Source organism: Haliaeetus albicilla, chromosome 4 (genome assembly GCF_947461875.1).
Source record: "Haliaeetus albicilla chromosome 4, bHalAlb1.1, whole genome shotgun sequence".
NCBI lineage: Eukaryota > Metazoa > Chordata > Aves > Accipitriformes > Accipitridae > Haliaeetus > Haliaeetus albicilla.
In genome coordinates this window covers 21,436,940-21,460,345 of record NC_091486.1, presented here as the reverse complement: position 1 = coordinate 21,460,345, position 23,406 = coordinate 21,436,940, and the positions used below count along the sequence as shown (strand labels likewise).

At 36.0% G+C, this 23,406-nt stretch overlaps 1 protein-coding gene across 2 annotated transcripts in view; it reads left to right on the top strand.

The window, feature by feature from the left end:
* Positions 1-836: 836 nt before the first annotated feature.
* The window catches only part of LOC104317365 (sodium channel protein type 2 subunit alpha), a 68,974-nt gene continuing 46,404 nt past the window's right edge, over positions 837-23,406 (top strand). The window contains exons 1-11 of one of the 2 annotated variants that reach the window (XM_069781273.1): positions 837-1,097; positions 8,675-8,991; positions 12,562-12,680; positions 13,581-13,670; positions 15,174-15,302; positions 15,811-15,902; positions 17,028-17,300; positions 17,596-17,659; positions 18,546-18,687; positions 18,840-19,046; positions 21,914-22,213. In XM_069781273.1, the coding sequence (XP_069637374.1) occupies positions 8,725-8,991; positions 12,562-12,680; positions 13,581-13,670; positions 15,174-15,302; positions 15,811-15,902; positions 17,028-17,300; positions 17,596-17,659; positions 18,546-18,687; positions 18,840-19,046; positions 21,914-22,213 (1,683 nt within the window). In that variant the 5' untranslated portion in view covers positions 837-1,097; positions 8,675-8,724. Of the gene's footprint in view, positions 1,098-8,674; positions 8,992-12,561; positions 12,681-13,580; positions 13,671-15,173; positions 15,303-15,810; positions 15,903-17,027; positions 17,301-17,595; positions 17,660-18,545; positions 18,688-18,839; positions 19,047-21,913; positions 22,214-23,406 lie in introns of those variants that run through there. The other variant, XM_069781272.1, reaches the window with a different exon arrangement.

Here is a 23,406-nt window from a genome sequence, read left to right as displayed (position 1 = left end):
CTACACTGATTTTCTTTGTCTACAGAGTTTCTACAGTGGCTGCTCATTCTCACTATATTTGGAGAAAAGTATTATTAAGGGCTGTTTAAGCAGGAGAAGAGACCTAGAAAAGAAGGATGTCTTCTTTTTCTTTTCTTCTCTAGGACTAAAATCAAAATAACAACAGTAAAAAAAGTACAAAAAGAGACAGAAACATATCTAGTTCAAATGAGAATACATGTCTTAAAGACATTTCATCTCAATTTCAATGGCTGAAGACTAAAGTTTGTAAGCTGTAAGTAGACTATTTAAATGTAATGAACTAGCTACTCAGATTATTAAAGCTTTAAAGACTGAGGAAGCCATAGCCAACCTTTGCTCAGCTTTTGTAATGATGCAATCTTTAAATTGAAGAACCTAGAAAAGAAATTGTCTTTTTCTTCTATTACTTTGCTTGAGATGAATGAAAAATTTTGTCACAGGAAGAAAAACCAACATTCTCTAAGATAAAGAACATGAAGAAGTATCCATATTTTCATGCAAATATAGACCGAATTAACTTCTATTCCTGGTTAAAGACAGTAAAGCCAGTGGGGAGTAATGATACACTGTGCAGTTCCCTAAGTGACAGATGAGAACACTCCTGTTTAGCCTGGGCACAGTTATCCCATGTTTATAAAAGACTGCACTAGTCATGCAGTAATCTCAACAAGACCCATTTTTCCCTTTTAGCTAAAGCATGCAGAATAAATTGAATTTTTGAAACACATATCACTTAAATAATATTCTTAAATGTACTTTCAGTCTGTGCTAAGTTTTGTGGACTAACCCATGTTCCATCCTGCTTTTCCTATGTCTCTTTGTTCTTAGGTTAGGAAATGTGTTTATGTGGATATGTAGACTTTGTCTATTGCGATTAATTTTGAGAAGATTTGGACAGAGCAACAAAGAATGAGAGAGTCTTGAAGAAACTTCAGTCTTGAAGAAGCTTCAGCTCCCAAGGAAAAACTTTTCTTACCAATTCCATTTTCTGCTAGAAATGCAGCCTTTTTGTTTTCCTGATAGCAAAAGATCCAGTGGCTAAATTCTGAGATCTGGCATTTCTTAGAAAAACAAAGGTAAGACTATCTTTTCTTCTCAGCCAGAAATAATGTTTCACTTCATAAGATGGCCATTTGATATAGCGCTATATATCTTCACTAAAATATCATTGGGAAAATTAAATCAACATCTTTAATGAGGTCTAGCTGTAGAAATTTGTGTTACATGTATTGTAACTATTTTCCATTAGAATGTAAGGATCTTTAACATTGGAAGGTATTTGAAAAATATTAATTAAGTACTGTATTCCAACTAGGTTGATGTGCTAAGAAAGACACTCTTCCTCTTCCTCTTCAATTGCATATGGTTTTCATTTGGCCTTCTTCAGGTTTCTCCAATACTTCAAGTATTCACACTTGATCTCTTTTTTCACACCTTCTCAGAGGCAACTTATGGTGTTAAAGAAAATAGAAAGCAGGCCTGCATTTAAAGAATTCCTGGAGGTTTTGGTCAATTTTTATAAATAAATGGGTCAAACAATTTATTTTGGGGGTTCTACAACTTGCAGGTACATATATGAGGAATCCAGGTTCATTTCTTTACATAACCTATCTATTTTTGATTACTCCAGTTTACTAGGTACCATGTATGTTGGCCTTGATGTAAGAATCTTAATCTGCTATTTCCACTCCTAGGAAGGAGGAGAGAAAAAATAGGAACAAATTAATTCAAAAGCAAATGTTGAAGTGAGGTAGAAAGGGAAGAAAAGAGATGAGTGTGGAACAGCAGTGGGCACAAACAGGCAAATAAAAGGGGGGAAAGACTATCCATAGCAGTATCTTGGTGAGAGAGAGCAGCTTCCAAAGATATCCTCCAAAGAAACAGCTTCTGGATCTTTCAGACAGGTCTGAGATTGCTTCCCAGTCTGTAATCTAATCTGTTTTGAGTGTTTTCCTATCTGCCTAGTCTTTCACCAGTCAGATTGAACCTCATGTATATATTCTACCCAGATTTCCAAACTCTTACAGTACTTTCTTTTGTTGAGATTAGGGTTCTTAAGATTTAGTTAACATGCTTTCACACTTTATTGCAAGTCATTACTGAGGATATTAAATAAAATTGCATGTAACATCCCTGAAGCACCACTTTAGTATTAATTCATTAGTATTAATTCATTAGTATTTCCTGTATTTACTGTTCTTCAGTCAGGTTTCAGCCAATGGGAATGACCAATTCATACTCAGCCACTTATCACTACCCCATTCTAAGTCCTTTTAAAGTAAGGTGTTATTAAGGAAATACTTCTGTTCCATGCCATTATTAGTTGATTTCATATTCTCATAATAAGAAGTATTTTGTCTTCTGTGATTTATTAATTTTATTAACAAATACTTGGTGGTGATTTCATTATTTTTATTTTCATTTAGTTACATAACAGTAATGCCTATAGGCTACTGGGGCTGACTGTACAAATCCAGACAAAAATTATAGTCATTGCTACAGATAAATTATATTCTAAGGAAAATGACACAACATATGAATGATAAATGTTGGAAGGAATGGAAAAAAGAAAAACAAACCCTACATATTAGTGAGTTAGGACCTGTAACCACAAATTATCATAGTTCAAATTAGTAGATTACACTTAAAAGAAGAGGCAGGTTCTGGGCAGGTGCTAAATGCTGGAGGCTGTTTTCAGCTTTGAGGAAGTCACTCCTTTCCTTGAAAACACCTACTTTTGCGGAACTGACATTCAGGGATTCCTTGGCTTAGGACCCATGGATAGTTTTGACTGGATATCTCTTCAGATATCTCAATTATCTCTGCATTAGCATTGCATTTACCACTTTGGATTACAGCAGTGACATTTTGGGGGTCTTTTTTTCTTTTTGGAGTTCTGTTTCTTATTCAAATATTTTTAAAGCAGTTAACAATAGTGTCAAGATGCCAGGAGAAACAAGGTAAATGTCAGTTATGAAAACATAATAATCTATAACAGTAAAAAAATACTTCAAAGCACTTCAGCAGATAAGGGGATAGGTTTTTCTTTGTGAAACTAGCCTCTGTGCACAAATGCCATGAGAAATTCCAATAAAAATATTTCATTTTAGATCATCTTCACAACCAACTAATATTTACTCATCCCCTTTCTTTTTTTAGGATAAATTGAATGCAGCATTACCCAATTTGGAATTTGATCAGAGCATAGTAACTTAAACATAACTTATCTTCACTTCCAGTGTCCTGGTTTCAGCTGGGATAGAGTTAACTGTCTTCCTAGTAGCTGGTACAGTGCTATGTTTTTGAGTTCAGTATGGGAAGAATGTTGATAACACTGATGTTTTCAGTTGTTGCTCAGTAGTGTTTAGACTAAAGTCAAGGATTTTTCAGCTTCTCATGCCCAGCCAGAGAGAAAGCTGGAGGGGCACAAGAAGCTGGCACAGGACACAGCCAGGGCAGTCGACCCAAACTGGTCAACTGGGTATCCATACCATGTGATGTCACATCTTGTATAGGAACTGGGGGGAGTGGGGGCGGGGAATCGCCACTCGGGGACTGGCTGGGTGTCGGTCGGCAGGTGGTGAGCAATTGCCCTGCGCATCATTTGTACATTCCAATCCTTTTATTACTACTGTTGTCATTTTATTAGTGTTATCATTATCATTATTAGTTTCTTCTTTTCTGTTCTATTAAACTGTTCTTATCTCAACCCACAGGTTTTGCTTCTTTTCCCAATTCTCTCCCCCATCCCACTGGGTGGGGGGGAGTGAGTGAGCGGCTGCGTGATGCTTAGTTGCTGGCTGGGGTTCAACCATGACATCCAGAAAACTAATATGTGAATTTTGCAAAACAACTCCCCAAATACTAAAAGAGGCAGTTAAGATGACTCGTTTCTGCTGACTCTTCCTGCGTACACTCCCTCTGCACTTCTTTCCTCCTCAGGACAGTGTAGTTTGAGTTGAGGTAATTTTCTGATGACATCAGCACAGAACAGCTACACTTTTTACTTCTAAAGCTGCAGAAAATAATCTGTAGCTGATGCTGAAGTGGTGCCACTAGCCCTGTTTTTTCTGTCTCTCCTACCATGGGAGCCCCACCTTTTTGATTTGGAGAAGCTTCTTTACTGGCCTGATGTGAGACAGCTAGTCTCACTAACACTAGAGATTTAGAGCAGAGTCTTTAATACAGGTTTTAGCATCTGAGAGGCTATTGCTGTGCTTGGCAAAGAGGAAGGTATTATTCCCAAATTACAGCCTCTCCAATAAAAGATTAGCATAGGAAAATTATGATAGTTGGTCATTTTACAGATTCCATTCGCTATCCTTGCACTTATTCCAACCCTAATCAGATGCACATTCGTGTGCCAGTGTTTCAGTTTTAATGGAATGAAAATCTCAGTAGTCAGCTTTTTCAAGGTTTTAGCAGGAAAATCATTCAAATGCCAGTGCTCTAAAAGCAAAAACCCCATCCCATAAGAAACACTGCAGGGTTTGCTATTTCTCCACCTTGAAAATTTTGAAGGATGTATGTGGACTGCTTCATGCAGAATGCAAATAACCTGTTATATTACCTGATGATTTTAATAAATGATCATAGTGTCCACCTGGTTCTTACACCAATACTTTCACTTTTACCATTTGCCTAATTTAAGATATCATAAAAATAGATGCCTTCAGGCCACTTCTGGCTTTTTCAGAGACACACAAAAATTAATTTGACATCATTAGCACAGATATTTCACTTACTTTCTGAGTCATCTTCTGTGTAAATGGTGAGAAGGTAATTATATTAAAAAATAAAATTTAACGAGTTATCCATGGACATAATATAATTAACTGAAACATGCATAAAATTAAGAACATATGGATACTGTTTATTGCTCAATTTTATTATTTAAGGAAAGGGATTGAGGGAAAACTGGAAAAGGATTTATGGAATGCAATGCTCAAATACAACTAAGTGGATCTATTTGGCGAAAGCATGACTTTAATAAATCGGAGCTTATTTTTTTCTAATGAAATCTACTGAATTGTAGAGACCATTATACATATGGTATCTCGGCCCAAATTGTATTTCAAATACTTGAAGTTCTTTTTGCTGAACAGTATCATGTACTGAGGGGCCTGGACCACATGTATTTTTGAGACTATTCCTTTAAAGATTGTTTTTTTAATGAAAGCTATTCTGAAATGACTAGATATACAGAATTCTTTGTCTGAATTCTGCCCAGTATCATTCATGTCCTGGCAGTTTAGTTACCGGATAACAAGCAATTTTAAAACTAGTGAAGGAAGAAGAGGGAACCTATCACTAACAAACAAGTGGCTCATAGTTCAAGGATTGCTAAGAGCTTGTTCAGGGCTCAGTGCATGGAACAGAATTACTTTTGTTTCATTGTTCTATTAAACTACTACAAGTGTAGCAACAGTAACCAAACACATATTTCTGTGTTGATCTGTTAAGCTCTATAATCTGAATGAAAACACTTGGGGCATATTTAGTATGGGAAAAACCTTCTTGTGTAATAGCAGCAGCCAGGAAACATATAACTGCACTAGACAGTAGTGGAGGCAGGAGTCAAGTAATATTTCCAAATTGTCAAGAAAACTTTTTTAAAGCATGTTTAATGATTGTCTGAGAAACACAGTGAAATCCGAAGTCTGCTAATATTACTTTTCCCAGTCATTCACTGTCCCCTTTGTGGACTTCTAGCAATACAAATACATGTATTTCTAGTGAGGACAATGTATTTTGTTATAGCATTCATAACCATAGGTGTTAATGGATGAGAAGCAGCCTCACCAAATGCACTGAACTATAAAGAGAAGGCAGACCCACTGGTGACTCTGGGAGGGTGCATCTTTTAAGACTAGTTTCACAGAAAAGGCACCTAGGTCAACAACTTGAATCACAGACCTGCCTAAAATGTGGAATAAAGGAATCAATTATTCAGAAAGACCAAAGGGAAACCTCAAACATCTTCTTAGTTTATTAATCCTGGATGGCCAGAAGCAATAATCAAGGGAGTGTGGACTGTATCCAGAGAATGCGTGTGCTTTTAATTCTCAAATAAAGGACAATTTTTGAGTTTAGCATCCTTATAATTGGGAGTTGCATTAATAAAAAACAGGTCTCAGCAAAGGCTTCCATCTTGTACAAACTACAAATTAGTAGCAGAAGTTTCAGTATAGCAACATGTGATAAGGTTGCCTGCTGGAGACTCTGGCTGGCTTAACAATTTATTTTTCAATTTATACTGCATCAGTACCTCCAGCCCCTCCAGGATCTCTGTGATTCTACACATTACATTAACTCATTGTTCTCCAGGCTCTTCCTTGAGAAAAGCTTTCTCCATGTCTACATTACAGTATATTTTATTTATGAATTTATGATCAGGTACCTCAGTTCTTGTCTTGTGTTACTTAGATGCTTGGTGCTATAATCTAGACTGACTAAATTATTTCAGTGATCTCAGTGTTGATTGTACACACTGATGCTGTGCTGTGAACCCATGCCAGAGACAAAGACTTGAGGTGGCACGGGAGCAGGTTTACCCACTATGTCATTGTATTGGGAATTCAGATTTAGGAATATGCTATTTAATGTCTTTCCTCCAGTTTTCTATTGTAGATTCTTCAAGCACTTTTTAACATCCCCCTCTACCTTTGTACAGGATTTGAATTTTTGAGGGTCATTTGAAAAGAAATCAATTTTTTCATAAGATCATTACTATAGCACTTTGTGTGTGTGCATGTGTGCAATTTCTACAAACTGCTCCAGACAGTCAAGAAGCTTTAGGAGCAAGACTATTGAATGAATAAGAATGAATACAATATTATGTTTCAAATCTAGACATGGCAACTCCAGAATATAGAAGTTGCACATTCATGAGGTAATATAGGGAAGGCTAGATGGCTTCATGTACAGAAAACACAATTAGAACTCATTTCAGGCACTGAAACTTAAGAATTGGTTTTCATAGTTAAAATTATTACTACACTATGCCACAAACTTTTGCAAAGTAGACATCAAATAAAGCTATCATTTCTTACTTGGTGCCACTGCTCCTTAAGCAGATCTGCCTGTCTTCTGCCATTCCCTCCCTCCAGCCGTTCAACCCTCTCCTCTGTGCTGTACAGTGCATCAGTTTAAGTAACTAGTCCTGCTGCAGAAAGACTTGGAAGACAGAAAAGAACATCACTTTCAGCCGATGCAATGCTAGGCTTTGTAAAGACACCTATTGTACAGTGGAAAGTTTGGTGCAGAGGGCAAGAAAAAGCAGCAGGGACTACATCATCCAGCACTGGCACCAAAGACATTCATAGGGAACCAAAGTCTTAGATTTCAAAGTAGTTTTAGTCTAAAATAATATTATGACACTTGCCTTGCAAAAAATCAGGAACAGCATTCTTTTCCCACATAGTCTTGATTGTACATCCTGTTTCCTTTTACTTAAAAGGCTTGTGGTTTTGATTCACAGCTCACAGTCAATAAATGCAACCTAACCTGCTTTGGTATCTAACATTAACCTTCAGCACAGTAAACTGTCAGTAAGAAAGAATTATGTTTGTTCCTCCCATAATTCAGTTGCTGTCATTTAAACAGCATTAATCGTACGAACACTTCTTTTTTGGTTAATGAAAGCATTTACGTTTGTAAAGTCGGATTACTGATACTTGAAAAAATACGGGAAGACAAAATGTATTAATGTAAAATATAGGCTTAAAATTTTCAGGAGTACTTCATAGAATATGCATTTATACTTCTGTTAAAAAAAGATGTAGTTAAAACACTTGTATCAGTATTTTGCTCTAACTGGGAGAGTCTAAGGACACAGGCAAAGCAGTGTTTGTGGGCAGAAGTAGTGTCTTTTTCTAGACCAACAGGAAAAAGGTGAAAAATAATTTATAAAATATCTAAATAAATTCTGAGCAGTTGCTTTTAACTTTCATTCAGCCTTGAAATATGCTGCTTCTATTTCAGGCCTGGAGAGGGTTTCTGAGCAAATGTTTTTTTTTCTGTTGGTATGTCCTGGTTTCAGCTGGGAAAGAGTTAATTGTCTTCCTAGTAGCTGGTACAATGCTATGTTTTGAGTTCAGTATGCGAAGAATGTTGATAACACTGATGGTTTCAGTTGTTGCTAAGTAGTGTTTAGACTAGAGTCAAGGATTTTTCAGCTTCTCATGCCCAGCCAGAGAGAAAGCTGGAGGGGCACAAGAAGTTGGCACAGGACACAGCCAGGGCAGCTGACCCAAACTGGCCAACGGGGTATTCCATACCGTGGGACATCACGTCTAGTATAGGGACTGGGGGGAGTGGGGATGGGGGGATCGCCGTGCGGGGACTAGCTGGGTGTCGGTCGGTGGGTGGTGAGCAATTGCCCTGCGCATCATTTGTACATTCCAATCCTTTTATTACTACTGTTGTCATTTTATTAGTGTTATCATTATCATTATTAGTTTCTTCTTTTCTGTTCTATTAAACCATTCTTATCTCAACCCACGAGTTTTACTTCTTTTCCCAATTTTCTCCCCCATCCCACTGGGGGTTGGAGGAGTGAGTGAGCGGCTGCGTGGTGCTTAGTTGCTGGCTGGGGTTAAACCACAACATGGTACAATGTAGTTTTCCTAAATTATCTAATTTTCTTTTATAGGTCATTCTTATGCAAGAGGCTAAAAGTAATTAAATTTGCAGGATGAAAACATGGCACAGGCACTGCTGGTACCACCAGGACCTGAAAGCTTCCGCTATTTTACTAGAGATTCTCTCGCAGCTATTGAAAAGCGTTCTGCAGAAGAAAAAGCTAAAAAGCCCAAGCAAGAACATGCAGATGATGATGATGAAAATGGTCCAAAACCAAACAGTGACTTGGAGGCAGGAAAGACACTGCCATTTATTTACGGTGACATACCTCCAGGAATGGTATCTGAACCTTTGGAAGACCTGGACCCATATTATATCAATAAAAAAGTGAGTGAGTAATCTTTTGCACAAAATAGAATATAGTTTTCTATACTAGAAAAGCTTAATCACAAGATATGAGGTTAGAGCCATGAAGCCACTAAATACACAGAAACTTCCTTTCATTTAACAGAACTGATTTATGCTCTTCTATATTGTGACTCCTTCAGCTTCCATTGAGTTAATTGTTATTGACTTCATTGTACAGAAGATATCGCTTCCTGAGCTTGCCTGAACTTGAGAACATGACTGAATTTTCCTCATTTCCATATAGCAGTAAGACCAGATGTGACAAACGAGGTGTTCCAAGCATGGTTTTGCAGTGGAGACAGTTGTAGATAACCAGGTAGCATCCATCCAAGTTAGTGATATAAAGGGCTGTAACCATGTTCTTTGTTTCTGTTACAGCTATGTAACACATGTAAAAATATATCTATATATGTATGTATAAAATATATCTATCTATATATGTAGCATATAGAGACTCTGTGTAAGTCTTGGGTCATATAAAACTACCACAATGAAAACTGTTGCTTGAGGTGCTTGGAATTGCTATGATAGATCTGTGCTGTACAGCTGTCAATTAGAAGCCTGTGGCAGACACCACAGAAAAGCTAGGTTTTGATGAAGGAATTGAAAAACAATAGCTTTGTTGTTCTGAAGACTAACTGAGAGTTTTTATACAGAAAGAGCAGAGCAAAGAGTTATGATTTGTGAGAGTAAAGTGCCTGAGTTACATGTGTGAGGCTACAACACAACTGGACCATTAATAGCATAGTTGTGCTCCATGAAGAAAGTAAACTCCTAAAAGAGGTGTACTTCCCCTTCCGATTTGCACAGTCATACGAAGTCCTCATTTTCACATGACCCACAAGCCAGGGACTTGGAGATAGAAAGGCTAGTTCAAACAGATCCATTCAAGTAAAAAGTTTGCCCCTCGACCATTTAAAAGTCAGGATCTGCAGCAGAGTATATGGTCTTTGGTCTTGTAGCAATGATGCATACAGTCTGGAAACAGGCTACCATTATATGACTTAAGAGAAAAACATGTAACAAACAAGTATATCTCCGTAGCTGGGATCAGTTGAAGACTGTGTTAAACTCCTCCAGGATCTGAAATAGTCCAGCCTGGGAATGGTTAAAAATACCTTATGTGCTGCACAAGTTACTGAAAGGTACAGCTGACAGTAAGAGCAGGTTCTCCTCTGTACTCTCTATCTGCTTATTTCCACATGCTCCTTTAGCAGCATCAAGATGTGACAGACCTGCGAAGTGTTGTGGGTAAGGAGAGTGAAGGAAGGTAAAGCTGTGGATGATAACCCTAAATTAAAAAATGCAGAAGGTGTTTTATGGACAAGTGCTTGGGATTATCTTTTCCCATCTCTCTGAAACAGAGAAGGAAATGGACAGAGTTGCTCTGATGACGGCTTGAAGCATTCCAGGCTGCCATCGAGATACGAAACTTGATGTTGAGCAACTACAAAAAAATGAAGACATAAAATATTTCAAGCTGTAAAGAAACTTACTTTGTTAGGAAAAAATCATGCCGATAGCACTCTCCATTTAGTGCCTATATTTGTGGTTTGCAAAACTGTTTTTAAAATTATGGCTTCAGTAATAGGAACAGGAAAGCAGAATCCATATGTAATTGCATAACCTAACAGTTGCCAAAGTTAAATAAACAATGCTGTAGGTAATACAAATATTAACAATATTAGGGAAATCTAAAGACATGAAAACTCAGAGAAGGAGTGTTACCAAGGGTTATTTTCATTTGTATGCTTTTGGTTATATCAACAGTTCCATGCAGATTCTTACTTACAATATAATTGTGTACACAAAGCCCTTTTCTTGACTAGCTGCAAAAAAATTCAGGAACAAAGTTGCATAAATAAGTTCATGAATAAAGTTTTCTAAACAAGTCTTCTACAAATGAAGTATCAAAAAATCTGAGAAGTACTGAAGTATACATTTTAACCTCCAATGCTCAGAAAAAATAGTAAAATTTGGGGGGACAAAAGTGTAAAAACTCAGACTACTGATGGACTTGTTCATCTAGAAGAGTAATTAGTAAGCTGCAGACTCTGTTGTCACAGGTGACATCTGTATTTAAGTTACGTACCAGCCTAATGTCCTCGACAGAAAACACATGGACATCTTAAATGATGAACTAGAATCATCAACTTGTCAATGCAGAGAAAATCATAGGTGAATTGTAGTCTGTCTTCAGGCCCTGCTGCAGCAGTGACCTTGGGACAGGCAACATCTTTCCAGCGTTTCTAGCTGGGTGAAGGACTGTAGGGCAGAGAGAAATGCCAATGAGTGTGAGTCCATTCTCTGTCATCCTCAGTGCTGCGCTTGATGTTATTTGGTGAACAGGCACTGGCAAAACTCCTTTACCTGTTTTCTTTCCCACTGTAGAGAGGTTTGCTTTCTCTCCTGGAGAAGGCAGACCAGATAGGCAGTAAAGGCCACGGAGAGGGCAGCATTTTTCTGATCACAGCCAAGTTTTTACAGAGAATGGAAATCAACATGGAGAACAGTGATACTATATAGCTCTGCTGAGAGTGTAACAAAGACTCTATTATGGTAACACAAAGCAGAGCCATTACCGTCGACAAAGAGCGAAAGGAATGAAGAATAGTCATGTCCTGAAGAAATTTCAAACAGCACCAAAGATGCCAGTAAACCTCACACATGAATACACTTGGAATAAAAACGATAACACTTAGGCGATGACCACCAACAGGAACAGAATGTAATGAACATGAACCGTAGGTTTATCAGGTCAAATTTTCAAAGATAATAACTACCTAAATTTGGTGTTTACATATAGGGAAAATAAGAGCATATTGTTAAAAATGAAAACAGCATTTTTTTGAAGAAAAGATTTGTAGTTATAGGATGCCAAATTCTGGTGCACGTTTGTCTCAGACTGCTCAGAATGATGACAGCTGGCAATTTATTAATCCCTTTTATTTTTTTCACAGATACATTTTTAGAAAATACATATAATTTATATTGGTAGTATTTAAAAATAAAAAATGAAAGCAAAATTATTTTTAAATTATGGTTAATTGTTTAGTGACAGGTGTTTGTCGTTGTCAACATATATATGTGTATATAATTCTGTCAAGTATTTGTTCCCAACACCAACTGCCATTTTGAATTGTCCTTTTGCTGTTTTGGTTTTGTTCGTGTTTGCTCACAAGGTAGAGTGTATTTGATTAATTTGAAACTCTGACTTTAATCAAAGACTTCGTTAGAAATAAAACTGAAAATACTTTAGTGATGGAATGCTGCATTTTGCTAATATTGATAAACTGACATTGGTGCTGATAATTCCCACTGGTTTTAACAACATCAGAATTTAGTCCACATGCTGGGAAATTCAGCAAATTGGAGAATTTGCTGTGGAAGGCTTAACCCACTGTATTCATAGAAATCAGTTGTTTTCCTACCACAGGTACACAGTAGAATGGAACTTGAACCTCACGGGCAGAGAATGGAATCCTTTAGAAGGAGGTAAAGATTTATGTAGTCAACACTGTATTTTAATTTTGTATTTCTTTTTTGCAGACTTTCATAGTATTGAATAAGGGAAAGGCAATTTTCCGATTCAGTGCCACATCTGCCTTGTACATTTTAACTCCTTTTAATCCCATCAGAAAAGTTGCTATCAAGATTTTGGTACATTCATATCCTTTTTTCTTAATGTTGATTTAAGGGTTGCCATTTAAAACTATTGAATTACTGAAATAATACTTTTCATATGGATATACAAATTATGTCCATGTGGGTGTACTATGCTAACTAAACATATGGTGATATTGCTGCTTTTTAAGTATGATCAGATGTGAATTGCAGTATGATCTTCATTCCTACTGAGAGAATTCTCTACTGAACCACCTAAAGCTGTCAGAGTTTAAGTATCAGGCTTTATATACAAAAGGAGACCTGATCCCATACTAAGCCTTGCAGCTAAGGCCAAATTAGTAACAAACCATTGCACTTGAACATATCTAAGGTCACACTTTTACCAAGACCAGTAGTGCTATTCATGAACGAGACTCACTTAGCAAGGACAAAAGAGCATGGGTAAAGAGCTGCTTTTTCAGGCATACTTTTTCAGCATTGTGTTTTCAGCATTGGGGTAGGTGTCCTACAAAAGATCCAGGTCAGAATAAAGGAGAATATCTTCAAATGTATTTCAATTATGTCCAAAGAACAACTTGGGCGTAAACAACCAACCTTTTCCTAAAAATCTTTTAGAATGATCCCCTCTGGCTTCAATTAGTAATTATGTTTGGGTACTCATTTCATATTTTTACAGACTTAAGGATGTGTTTAAGTTTCATTTAAATCCTAAACCTGCCATAATTATAAAAGTAGTGCATTGTTTTACAGTAAGTGCACCATAACATGCCAGATGGCATACAATTTAAAATAGATAAAATTATGTGCAAAGCTTTATTTTCAGATTTTATTTAGAATGTCACTTTATTTTTACATATTTTTATATACTTAATATTTTTAATTATTTCAGTGTTATAAAACTGTCATACTTTGTTGACTTACATGCCTTGACTATACTCTACATTATTCAGCATGCTTATCATGTGCACTATTTTGACCAACTGTGTATTTATGACCATGAGTAACCCTCCAGACTGGACAAAGAATGTAGAGTAAGTTAAACATTTTTACTTCTTTATTGTTACGTCTTTGTTTTTGTGTGACTCCAAACAAGAAGCATTTATGGAAAGTTGCACGACAGAATGGGCTTTTCCAGAGTCACAAAGAATCAGATTACATGAGATCATCAATATCTTTCTGGTTTCCTGTTGAATAATGTAAATGCTTTAAGAGTAATGCCTTGTTCTTTAAAGTTATGTCTGAGGAATATCTGAACTTCTACCGTGAAGTACAAACACAAGCTCTTGTCCTTGAGTATTCAGAGCTGTAAATTGGAAAAGGAGCTCCAGAACTTCAAATGTGCATGTAAAATTCTTGCACGTCATTGGTGAGGCCAGCCACGTATTGCTTGAGTATCCATGATCTTAGCACCGTGGGACATTCTTCGTGGCTCGCTGATGTGAACTCACAAGTGCCAGCCACAGCAAGCACACAAAACACCCAAACCGCAGGAATCTCAAACTGCTGAGGAAAGGGCCTTACCAATGAAGGAGTAACAAAGAGCTGACAGATGTAAGGAAACCATGAAGTATCTCTGTTTCTCTTCCTTGTTCTCTAATAAAAAACAGATACACGTTTTCCTTTGAAATATTATGTTTTCCTTTGCAGTAATACCACTCATGAAAAACCTGGTCCTAACCACTTGTGGTTTCTTTCATTTCCTCCTGTTATCCAATAGCCATTATTGATTTATATTTATTTATTTCACTGCATTAAGGAATTTTACTCTGAATGCTATGTTTAGGAACCGCACCAGAATTCACCCATTCCCAGTATGCTCAACAGTGACTATGGCTTGTTAGGGTTTAGCTGAAAGTCTGAAAGAACAGTAGGGTCTGTAGGTAGATTTCCTTTATTCTGGAGGTCTGCACAGACCCACGTAGGTCTCCGGAAGTCCCTGCAATGCCCTGGTTATAACTGACTATCCTATGTTTTTAGATGAATGGTTGTTCCCACACCAGGCAAATCTGTAATCATGCTCCACATCTTCAAGAATAACAGTCTGGGCATACTTTCTTATATTTAATGATTATTTATGAAATAAACCTGTATTATAGGCATGAGTATAGTTATTATCCAGAACTGATTTTCACAAAACTGATTTTGACATTAAAAAAAAAAAATCATTTTTTGTAACACTTAGAGATCTACCTGATTTGTGAATGCAAGTTAAGAGGCAGCCCTGTGAGTGCCAGAGAATGTACATATAAATATCAAAGTCTGAAATGTATATATAAATACTAGAATCTGAAATTATTTGCAAGCACAAAAACTGAGATTAAATCAGCCTTTTAGAAAATGAATACTATATATGTGTCAGGTTCACATTTCATCTACTGAACAATGATTACATTAAGTGTTTGGGGCAAGTTAAGTTATAATTCCCTTCTTTTGCCTCCAAACACTTTTCTTGTAAGTCATCTTTGATGAAGCATGGCAATGTCTATAAGCATAAGTATGCAAAAATCCATTATTCCCGCTCTGATGCTTTTCAGGTACACTTTCACTGGAATTTATACGTTTGAATCACTTATCAAAATTCTTGCAAGGGGCTTCTGCTTAGAAGGTTTCACTTTTCTGCGAGACCCATGGAACTGGCTTGACTTCAGTGTCATTTTAATGGCGTAAGTGGTTTAAGAACTTTTTAAGCATTTAGGGCATGAAATTAGCGGCAAATATTATTATAATAAATATATTGATTTAAAAGTATTTAATTTCTGCTACCTGTGAAGTTTAGACACCATATCACACATTTTAGTACTCATAAATCAAAGTAAAATATGGCAGGAGCCAGCACAGAGTGTCAGCTGCTAGTGTAATTACTGCTGAGGGACACTAATTTCATGTCCTACATTTTTCTGCTCACCAGAATGGAAGCCATCCCTTTGACTTTATGTCACCGTCCTATTACAAGAGAATTAGTTTAATTAGCTGTTCAAATACAAAGTAGTGAACTTCACTTCAATGAAATTTAAACAAAATTGATGGAAATAAATAATGAAAGTGAGGTGTACTGAAAAGAAAGGTAAATTTGGAAGCATGATTGCTAATATTGCCACAGAGGTTTTGAAGACCCACATAATTAGTATAAGCTCTGCCTCAATTCTGAATAACTGTGATTTAATCCTACAGGTATGTAACAGAATTTGTAAACCTAGGCAATGTTTCAGCTCTTCGAACTTTCAGAGTATTGAGAGCTTTGAAAACTATTTCTGTAATCCCAGGTAAGAAGTAGTTGGTGTAAGGTGTTAGGCCCCTCGTATCTCCAACTGTTATTTGTGTGCTGTCATTGTGTTTGTGTGTGAACTCCCCTATTACAGATATGTGACAGAGTTTGTGGACCTGGGCAATGTCTCAGCGTTGAGAACATTCAGAGTTCTCCGAGCTTTGAAAACAATATCAGTCATTCCAGGTGAGAGCGAGGTTAAACACCGAGGCTGACTTTCGTTCCATTGAAGTTGAATTCACTTCTTTTGAGCATAAGTCTTGCTGTTTGCTGCTTGTGTTGCCAAAAAAAAAAAAAGAAAAAAAAAAGGCATGGATCATAAGCCTGGATTATGATTCTTTGCCTTTTCAGCATTAGCTTTTTTTATTTTGCAAAATCAGCCTTTGAGTTTAACAGATTGTTGCATGAAGCATAAAATATGAGGCCTATGGGTTGTTTTGCTTTGTTTTTCTGCATTTTATTATGACAAATTGCCTATTTTACATTAATAAAGCTTTAGTGCTATGGCTTTCTTGATTTTGAATTTTTTCCTTTATTTTACCACTTCAGATTGACGTTAGTCTTACAGACAATCAAGTAACAACAAAAAACGCTACAAAACAGGAGATAAATATTGCACAGGAAAGTTTATCAAACACAAATTATTTTTTTTCTTCAAAATTACTTGCAATTCTATCTCATTCTATCTTTATACTGTTATAAAGTCATATATGATATTAATTTTTTTTCCTCAAAATTACTTGCCATTCTATCTCATTCTGTCTTCATACTGTTGTGAAGTCATATTTAATATTAACTGGAAACTGAATTATTGGAAGAATATTAAATGCAGAGAAAAATTAAGAAATAAAATCAAATCTATAACAGGAAAGCATGATTGATAAAATTTCCTGCTTGAGAACAACTTTTTAATACTTAATTTATTGGAATATATATACATTGCATATTCATAAAAAAGAATCTTTTTCTTTCATTCATCCTCACAAGCTCTGAGGCTGCTCATGAAGCTTTACTGTTTGAAAAATAAAAAATAATTTCTTTTTAAGTGTCTGCATGACATCTTAATTATATAGGAAGCACAAAGATACTCTTTGATAAATCTATGGATCTTTTCTCTTTGCAGGCCTAAAGACTATTGTAGGAGCCCTAATTCAGTCGGTGAAGAAGCTCTCGGATGTTATGATCCTGACTGTGTTTTGTCTGAGTGTATTTGCACTAATAGGGCTGCAGCTGTTCATGGGCAACCTGAGGAATAAATGCCTGCAGTGGCCTCCAGACAATTCTACTTTTGAAATAAACATTATTTCCTACTTTAACAGCACAATGGATGAAAATGGTACATTTGTTAATATGACAGTGAGCACATTTAACTGGAAGGATTACATTGAGGATGAAAGTAAGAATGTCTGATATAACTATTCTTAATATATTTGTGGCTATAGCACGTAACTATTTGTGATCAAACAAACATTGAACGGTTTATATTTCTGCCTTATGTAGAACTGCTTACAGTCACTGACTGACAGAGATAAAGTACATACAATAAACAATAACCAGAAGGGTTCCTAAACAAACTACAAAGTGACCAGCAGCTACCACTTTGATTTTATACAATTTATTTTTATTTCACTTTCTAGTACTTTCAGGTTAATTTGATTTATTCACATATATTTCTAATGCTTTCTACACAGCTCATTTTTACATTTTGGAAGGACAAAGAGATGCCCTACTTTGTGGTAATAGCTCTGATGCAGGGTAAGACCCTTTCAAAAATCCTCTGTTATGTTCTGTAGAAAAAGCAGTAACATGAAACCTACCCACAGCAGTTGCAACTCCATATTTAGCAGTGTTACAGAACTTACAGTTTTGATGCTAAACAATGACTTCTTACCCAAGTCAAAATATTTTACTCTCTGGCTAAACAAAATACTCATTAATAGCCTTTCTTCCTGCTTGATTGGAAAATTATGTTGGTGTTAATGATAAAATCTGAACTCTTGTAAAGTCTATTTTTGAGATGTACTAACTGAAGAAAGTAGGATGAAAGCTAAAGTTAGAACTGAGAAAGAGAATATGTAAAATATTAAGAAAGCACAGTACTGACTTCAGAGTTAAAGACTGAATCTTTTTTTCAAGCCTAACTCTTTTTCATTACTGGCAAATTCTGCCACACACATGTGCCCAATTATGAGCCTAGAATTGTTAGCTGAACTCTGATACCTAACTGGCAACAGTGAAGAAGCTTATTAAAAAAAAATATCTCAGCATTATGTGGGAGATCTCTAAGAGTACAAGTGGATTTAGCTAATAATATTGTTTAATCTGTCTGTAACCTTAATAACATTCTAGCAATTATTTCTGCCAGGAAATTATTAATTTGGAATAAAGATTCTATTTGCAAAATGTGACTGAGGAGAATTTAAATATTTAGGTCATTTCAGCCAGTGAACGGATGGAAAGGGTATTTTTCATTTACTCTCTTATTAGTTCGTTTCTTAGGACTTTTTTTTCTGAATGAATTTAATCGTAATTCATGGATTTCCTGTGGAAAAATAATGCATATTGTTCCAAAAGATAATTAATATGTTCTAGAAGGACATAAAAGTTATGACTAAGTACCTCCTGTTTGGTTTTCACATAGGCAGTGTCCAGAGGGATATATATGTGTGAAAGCTGGTAGAAACCCCAACTATGGTTACACAAGTTTTGACACCTTCAGTTGGGCTTTTCTGTCGCTCTTTCGGCTAATGACTCAGGACTTCTGGGAAAACCTGTATCAGCTGGTAAGAAATTTTTATGACATAAAAAGTAAACTGTAGGTGACATACAAAATTATATAAATAGGCTTATTTGTACATGAGCTGAAAGCATAATGCTGTTGCAGTAACAAAGATAAGTGGTGGAATAATATATAGATATGCTTTCTACTCCCTAGACACTACGTGCTGCTGGGAAGACATACATGATATTTTTTGTTCTGGTGATTTTTCTGGGGTCTTTCTATCTGATCAACTTGATCCTGGCTGTGGTCGCCATGGCCTATGAAGAACAGAATCAAGCAACCATGGAAGAAGCAGAGCAGAAAGAAGCAGAATTTCAACAGATGCTGGAACAACTGAAGAAGCAACAAGAAGAAGCTCAGGTAATGATGGAAATTGTACTTTCTGAACAGCCTTATTTTTAAGGCAAGGATAATAATCTTTTATGAATTAGAACACCTATAAATTGTGCAATGAATTACAGAAAGAAAAAAGTCTTGTTTAACACGTAAGTTATAAAAGTGGAAATAGCCAATGAAAATCAGGAAATAACCAAGTAGCAAAAAAGCAAGCTAATGGTACAGAAAAGAATGCTACTAAGTTCACCAAAAGACTGTAAAAGTAAAATATTTGTGATAAGAGTGTCCTAGAAACCTGACTTTAGGTAGTCATAGTATATGATGCTTTTATGTTACAGATCTTATGAACAGCATGAACTTCTGGTTTATGGTCTGAGTGGGAACTGCTAGGCTTGCTGTAGTTAATAGTTCTTCCCCAATATTCAGAAAATAGAGAGAAGGATTGTAATCAGTGTTCTTTTAGGTTTTTATCCAGCAAGGTATTTAAGCATATCCCTAATTCAAGCACACTGAAGTCAACCAGAAGTTTATATATCCTTAGATCAGACTAGCAATATTTGTAACAGAGGTATTACTTCAGATTTCTTTTAAAGTAATTTTGTTCTCTTTGAAAAAGAGAAAAAAATTATTTAAAGTTTTCTGAGAAAAAGACATTTGAATAGATATTTTTGTGTGAGGTTTTCTTATCTGAAAGTAAAATATATGCAGGAGTTCAGCTTTGTGAATCAGACCTCTGTCTAATTTCTGGACTGATTTTCTACTGCTTTTCATCTGGCATATAGTCATTTTCAACAGGAAAATGTTTATAAAATGCTAGCAAATTAGAATCTTCTATGAAACTATAATTTTGGTAGTATTTTACAGCTACTTTCACTAAGTTAGAATGATTCTATAAAGTGCTAATAGAAAGTGAAACTCTCCACCTTTTTCTTGAAAAGAAAGCTTTATGCATGACCTGTGAAATCTAATTAGCATATCTCTATTTTAGTCATTAAACCTTATCACTTCCAAATCACTAAAAAAAAAGCAGAATCCTGCAAAATTCAAATTAAAAAAAAGTTAAATATCAGCAAAAAATACTTTTTTTTTTTTAATCTGATAATTGCATCCATGAAAGGCACTAAATCACATTATATCAAAAGATATCAGGAGGCTCACCTAGATGTTTGTGTGTTTGAGAGTGGGGAAAGAGATGAAGCTGATCCAGAATTAGGAAGAACAGAACCATATGAAGCAGAGACTACAAGGAAGGTTGGATAAAGGCCCTGGAAAGTCGTTACTTTTTTAAATGAATAACCACTCAATTAATTATAATGAATGACCACTCAATTAATTATAAGAAAAGCAGTATTATAGTCAAGATCCCTTTTGTATGTGAAAATATTAGCAGAAAGTATGCATTACAAGGTGGATCACTGCTGAATAGGTTGCTCAGACAGAAATGAGTGTGGGACCCATCTGTTCACTCCATTGACACTGAACCTATTCATCCAAAACCTAAATCATCACAGCAGTCTTTGGATAGCTTCACCTGTTTGACCTTTGGTATTAGTATTATGAAGTAGATGGGTGATGACTCAGCATCTGCTGCCTTTGTTTCTGTTAGAGCATTTGAATGACAATATTCTGAAAACAGTATGACAAAATTTTGAGTAACACTTTTTTTTAACGGATAAACATTTCAGAATCATTTTAATACTCCATTTAGCAGAAGTATGTATCGAGTCAACTTGTATAGCACGGGTTGTATATTGTGGCGCAGAAGGCCATTAATTCATACTATGAGCTTTCAAATTATTCTTTCCTGCTGTAGAGAGATATCTCATAATTCCTGAAATATTTGGCATTGAATATAATATGTTTTGCCGGATAATTACTAGTCATCTTAGTTATATAACCCTAATCTCTTGCCATTTAGCACACCACCCTTTTTTGTAAGCTCACAGCAGCCTATCATCTTCCCAAAGATATTTTCCACTGCAGAATTTCATAGTACTCTCCCAGATAGTTCTTTCTAAGAAGAGTACTGGACGCACTCTCAATTCTTCCTTTATTTGATGACTAAATGAACCAGTTTCCCTAATGAACCAAATCAGATAGGCTGACCACTGCAGTTGAAGATACTGGTCCTGAGTTTTGGGATGGCTTTTCACTCCAGTGAGTCATCTCACCCCTTTCCAGCAGAGAAGAAACCTAAACTTTTTCTTCTCCTTGGCCACAGCAGCAACCGGCAATGAATGTACCTTTGTGTATCTATAACAAAGACCTAGAGTGCTGTTACAGTGGGAAATGTGGGAGGGGACACATGAAAAGGGAGGTAGGGCTTGAATACCTGTCTAGAGAGTGTGCCTGTTGCCTGTCATGGTAGAAGGAAAGTGAGGGGAGTGTCCTTGCTGTGAAGTCAGGAAAGGCTGGATTCAATTACTTGCAGGCTGCTAGTTGGATTATGATACATTAACTCATATGGTGGATGTTAGGGATTAGTTTTCTCCATAAGGACTCAGAAGGGATCAGCCAAATTAGAGCATGATGGGGGATTTTTCTTGAGAGAAAATGGGGAAGCAGGTCTGAAATACATGAAAAAGACCATGTTTATACTTTTCTGACTACCTTAATTTTAGGCCAGTGTCTTGTGCAGCAAGTCTTTAAGTAATAGTGATGCTATTGTTCTGCTGAAGTTGATGCTTCAAGTAGCTCATGCTACTAAACAATGAAGAGCTCTACAACTCAATAGTTTATTTTCAGTTCATTTTGTTTGTGTATATTTGCATTCTCAGGAGTGTACAATCAGCAGTATTACCACAGTGATAATAAAAACTGTTGATAAAAGCCTATAAAATTGTTCCTTCTGGAAGGATTTGCTAAGAATACCTTGCTTTGTAAACTGACAGGCAACAGCAGCAGTAGCAGCAGCATCAGTTGCATCAAGAGATTTCAGTGGTGTAGGGGGATTAGGAGAACTCTTGGAAAGTTCTTCAGAAGCATCAAAGTTGAGCTCAAAAAGTGCTAAAGAAAGAAGAAACAGAAGGAAGAAAAGAAGACAGAAAGAAATGTCTGAAGCAGAGGACAAAGGAGATATTGATAAGTTCCCCAAGTCCGAGTCAGAAGACAGTATCAGAAGGAAAAGTTTCCGCTTCTCCACAGAAGGAAGTCAACTGACATATGAAAAAAGGTTCACATCTCCTCACCAGGTACAGCACTTTTTAATTATATCCTAATATACTAATATACTCTAATTTAGTTTTGACTGACATTACAGCAGCTTTACATATTGGAAGTTATGTAAATGGTGAGTGAAGGAAAAAAACAGTGGTAGTACCGTTAACAGTGTTGCAGTTTAATATAGTTTGACTCATTCTATTAGCAAAGGGATAAAAAGAACATACCAAGGATAATTGTAAACTTAATTAAAACATTTCTGAAAATGTATTTCTGAAGATGGATGTGGTAGATTGGAGAAAGAATCAAGGACTCTTTCATTAGTATGCATATATTTCGTTAATCAACCATAGGTTCTCTGTTTTGCATCCATTTCAATATTATACAAATAAGGGGGGGGTGGGGGGGGGTAGCACACCACATCATCAAATACCCTGCATAAGAAATTCCACACTACCATTAGTTTCTATTTTTTTACTTAACTAGCTTCTTTACATGGCAGCTAATGAGAAAAGTAGCTCTGGTACTCCACAATAAAGACAAACTATATAGGGATCGTTTGGGCTTATATTTATAAGAATTGACTCATACTGTTCTTTTTCATTAGAAATTCCTTATACAAGATGGAGAATCATTGCAATCGTAGAAAAAAAAATAGTTTAGGAAGGGCCTCTGGAAATCACTTAGTCCAAACGTAAAAGCTCTACTCTCTTAAGTCAAAGGATCTCTTCTGTCCCTTAAGGATATCTTTTCTTATTTCAAATCTACACATAGTTATGGTATTTGTAGTAAAATCACTCAAAATGATCATGTCTGGTCTCAGCCAATAGATGACATCTGCCTACCAATAATACCCATGTTTAACTACCAATGTTTACCCTATTTAATGTTCATATTAACTGTGTTAGTGTACAGACTCATATAAAATATGAGATTCAGTGGCAGAAATACTTCATACTGAAATATATGTGCTGAGGGGAGGAAAACTTAATATTGAGACAAAGCCTCAGTAATTAGTAAAGTATAAGGGATGATGCCTGGTCTGAAATAGATACATTTGCATTTCTAAGGAAATGAAGTAATGTTTATTATCATTAAGAAGAATAACCAGCTTGTTCTCTGGATTAAAAAAAATAAATAAAATGTAAGAAAAACAAATTATTAAATCTATCTTAACCTCTTTGAGTAATATTGTAAAAGTGTATTTCCAATCTAATAAAAAGTA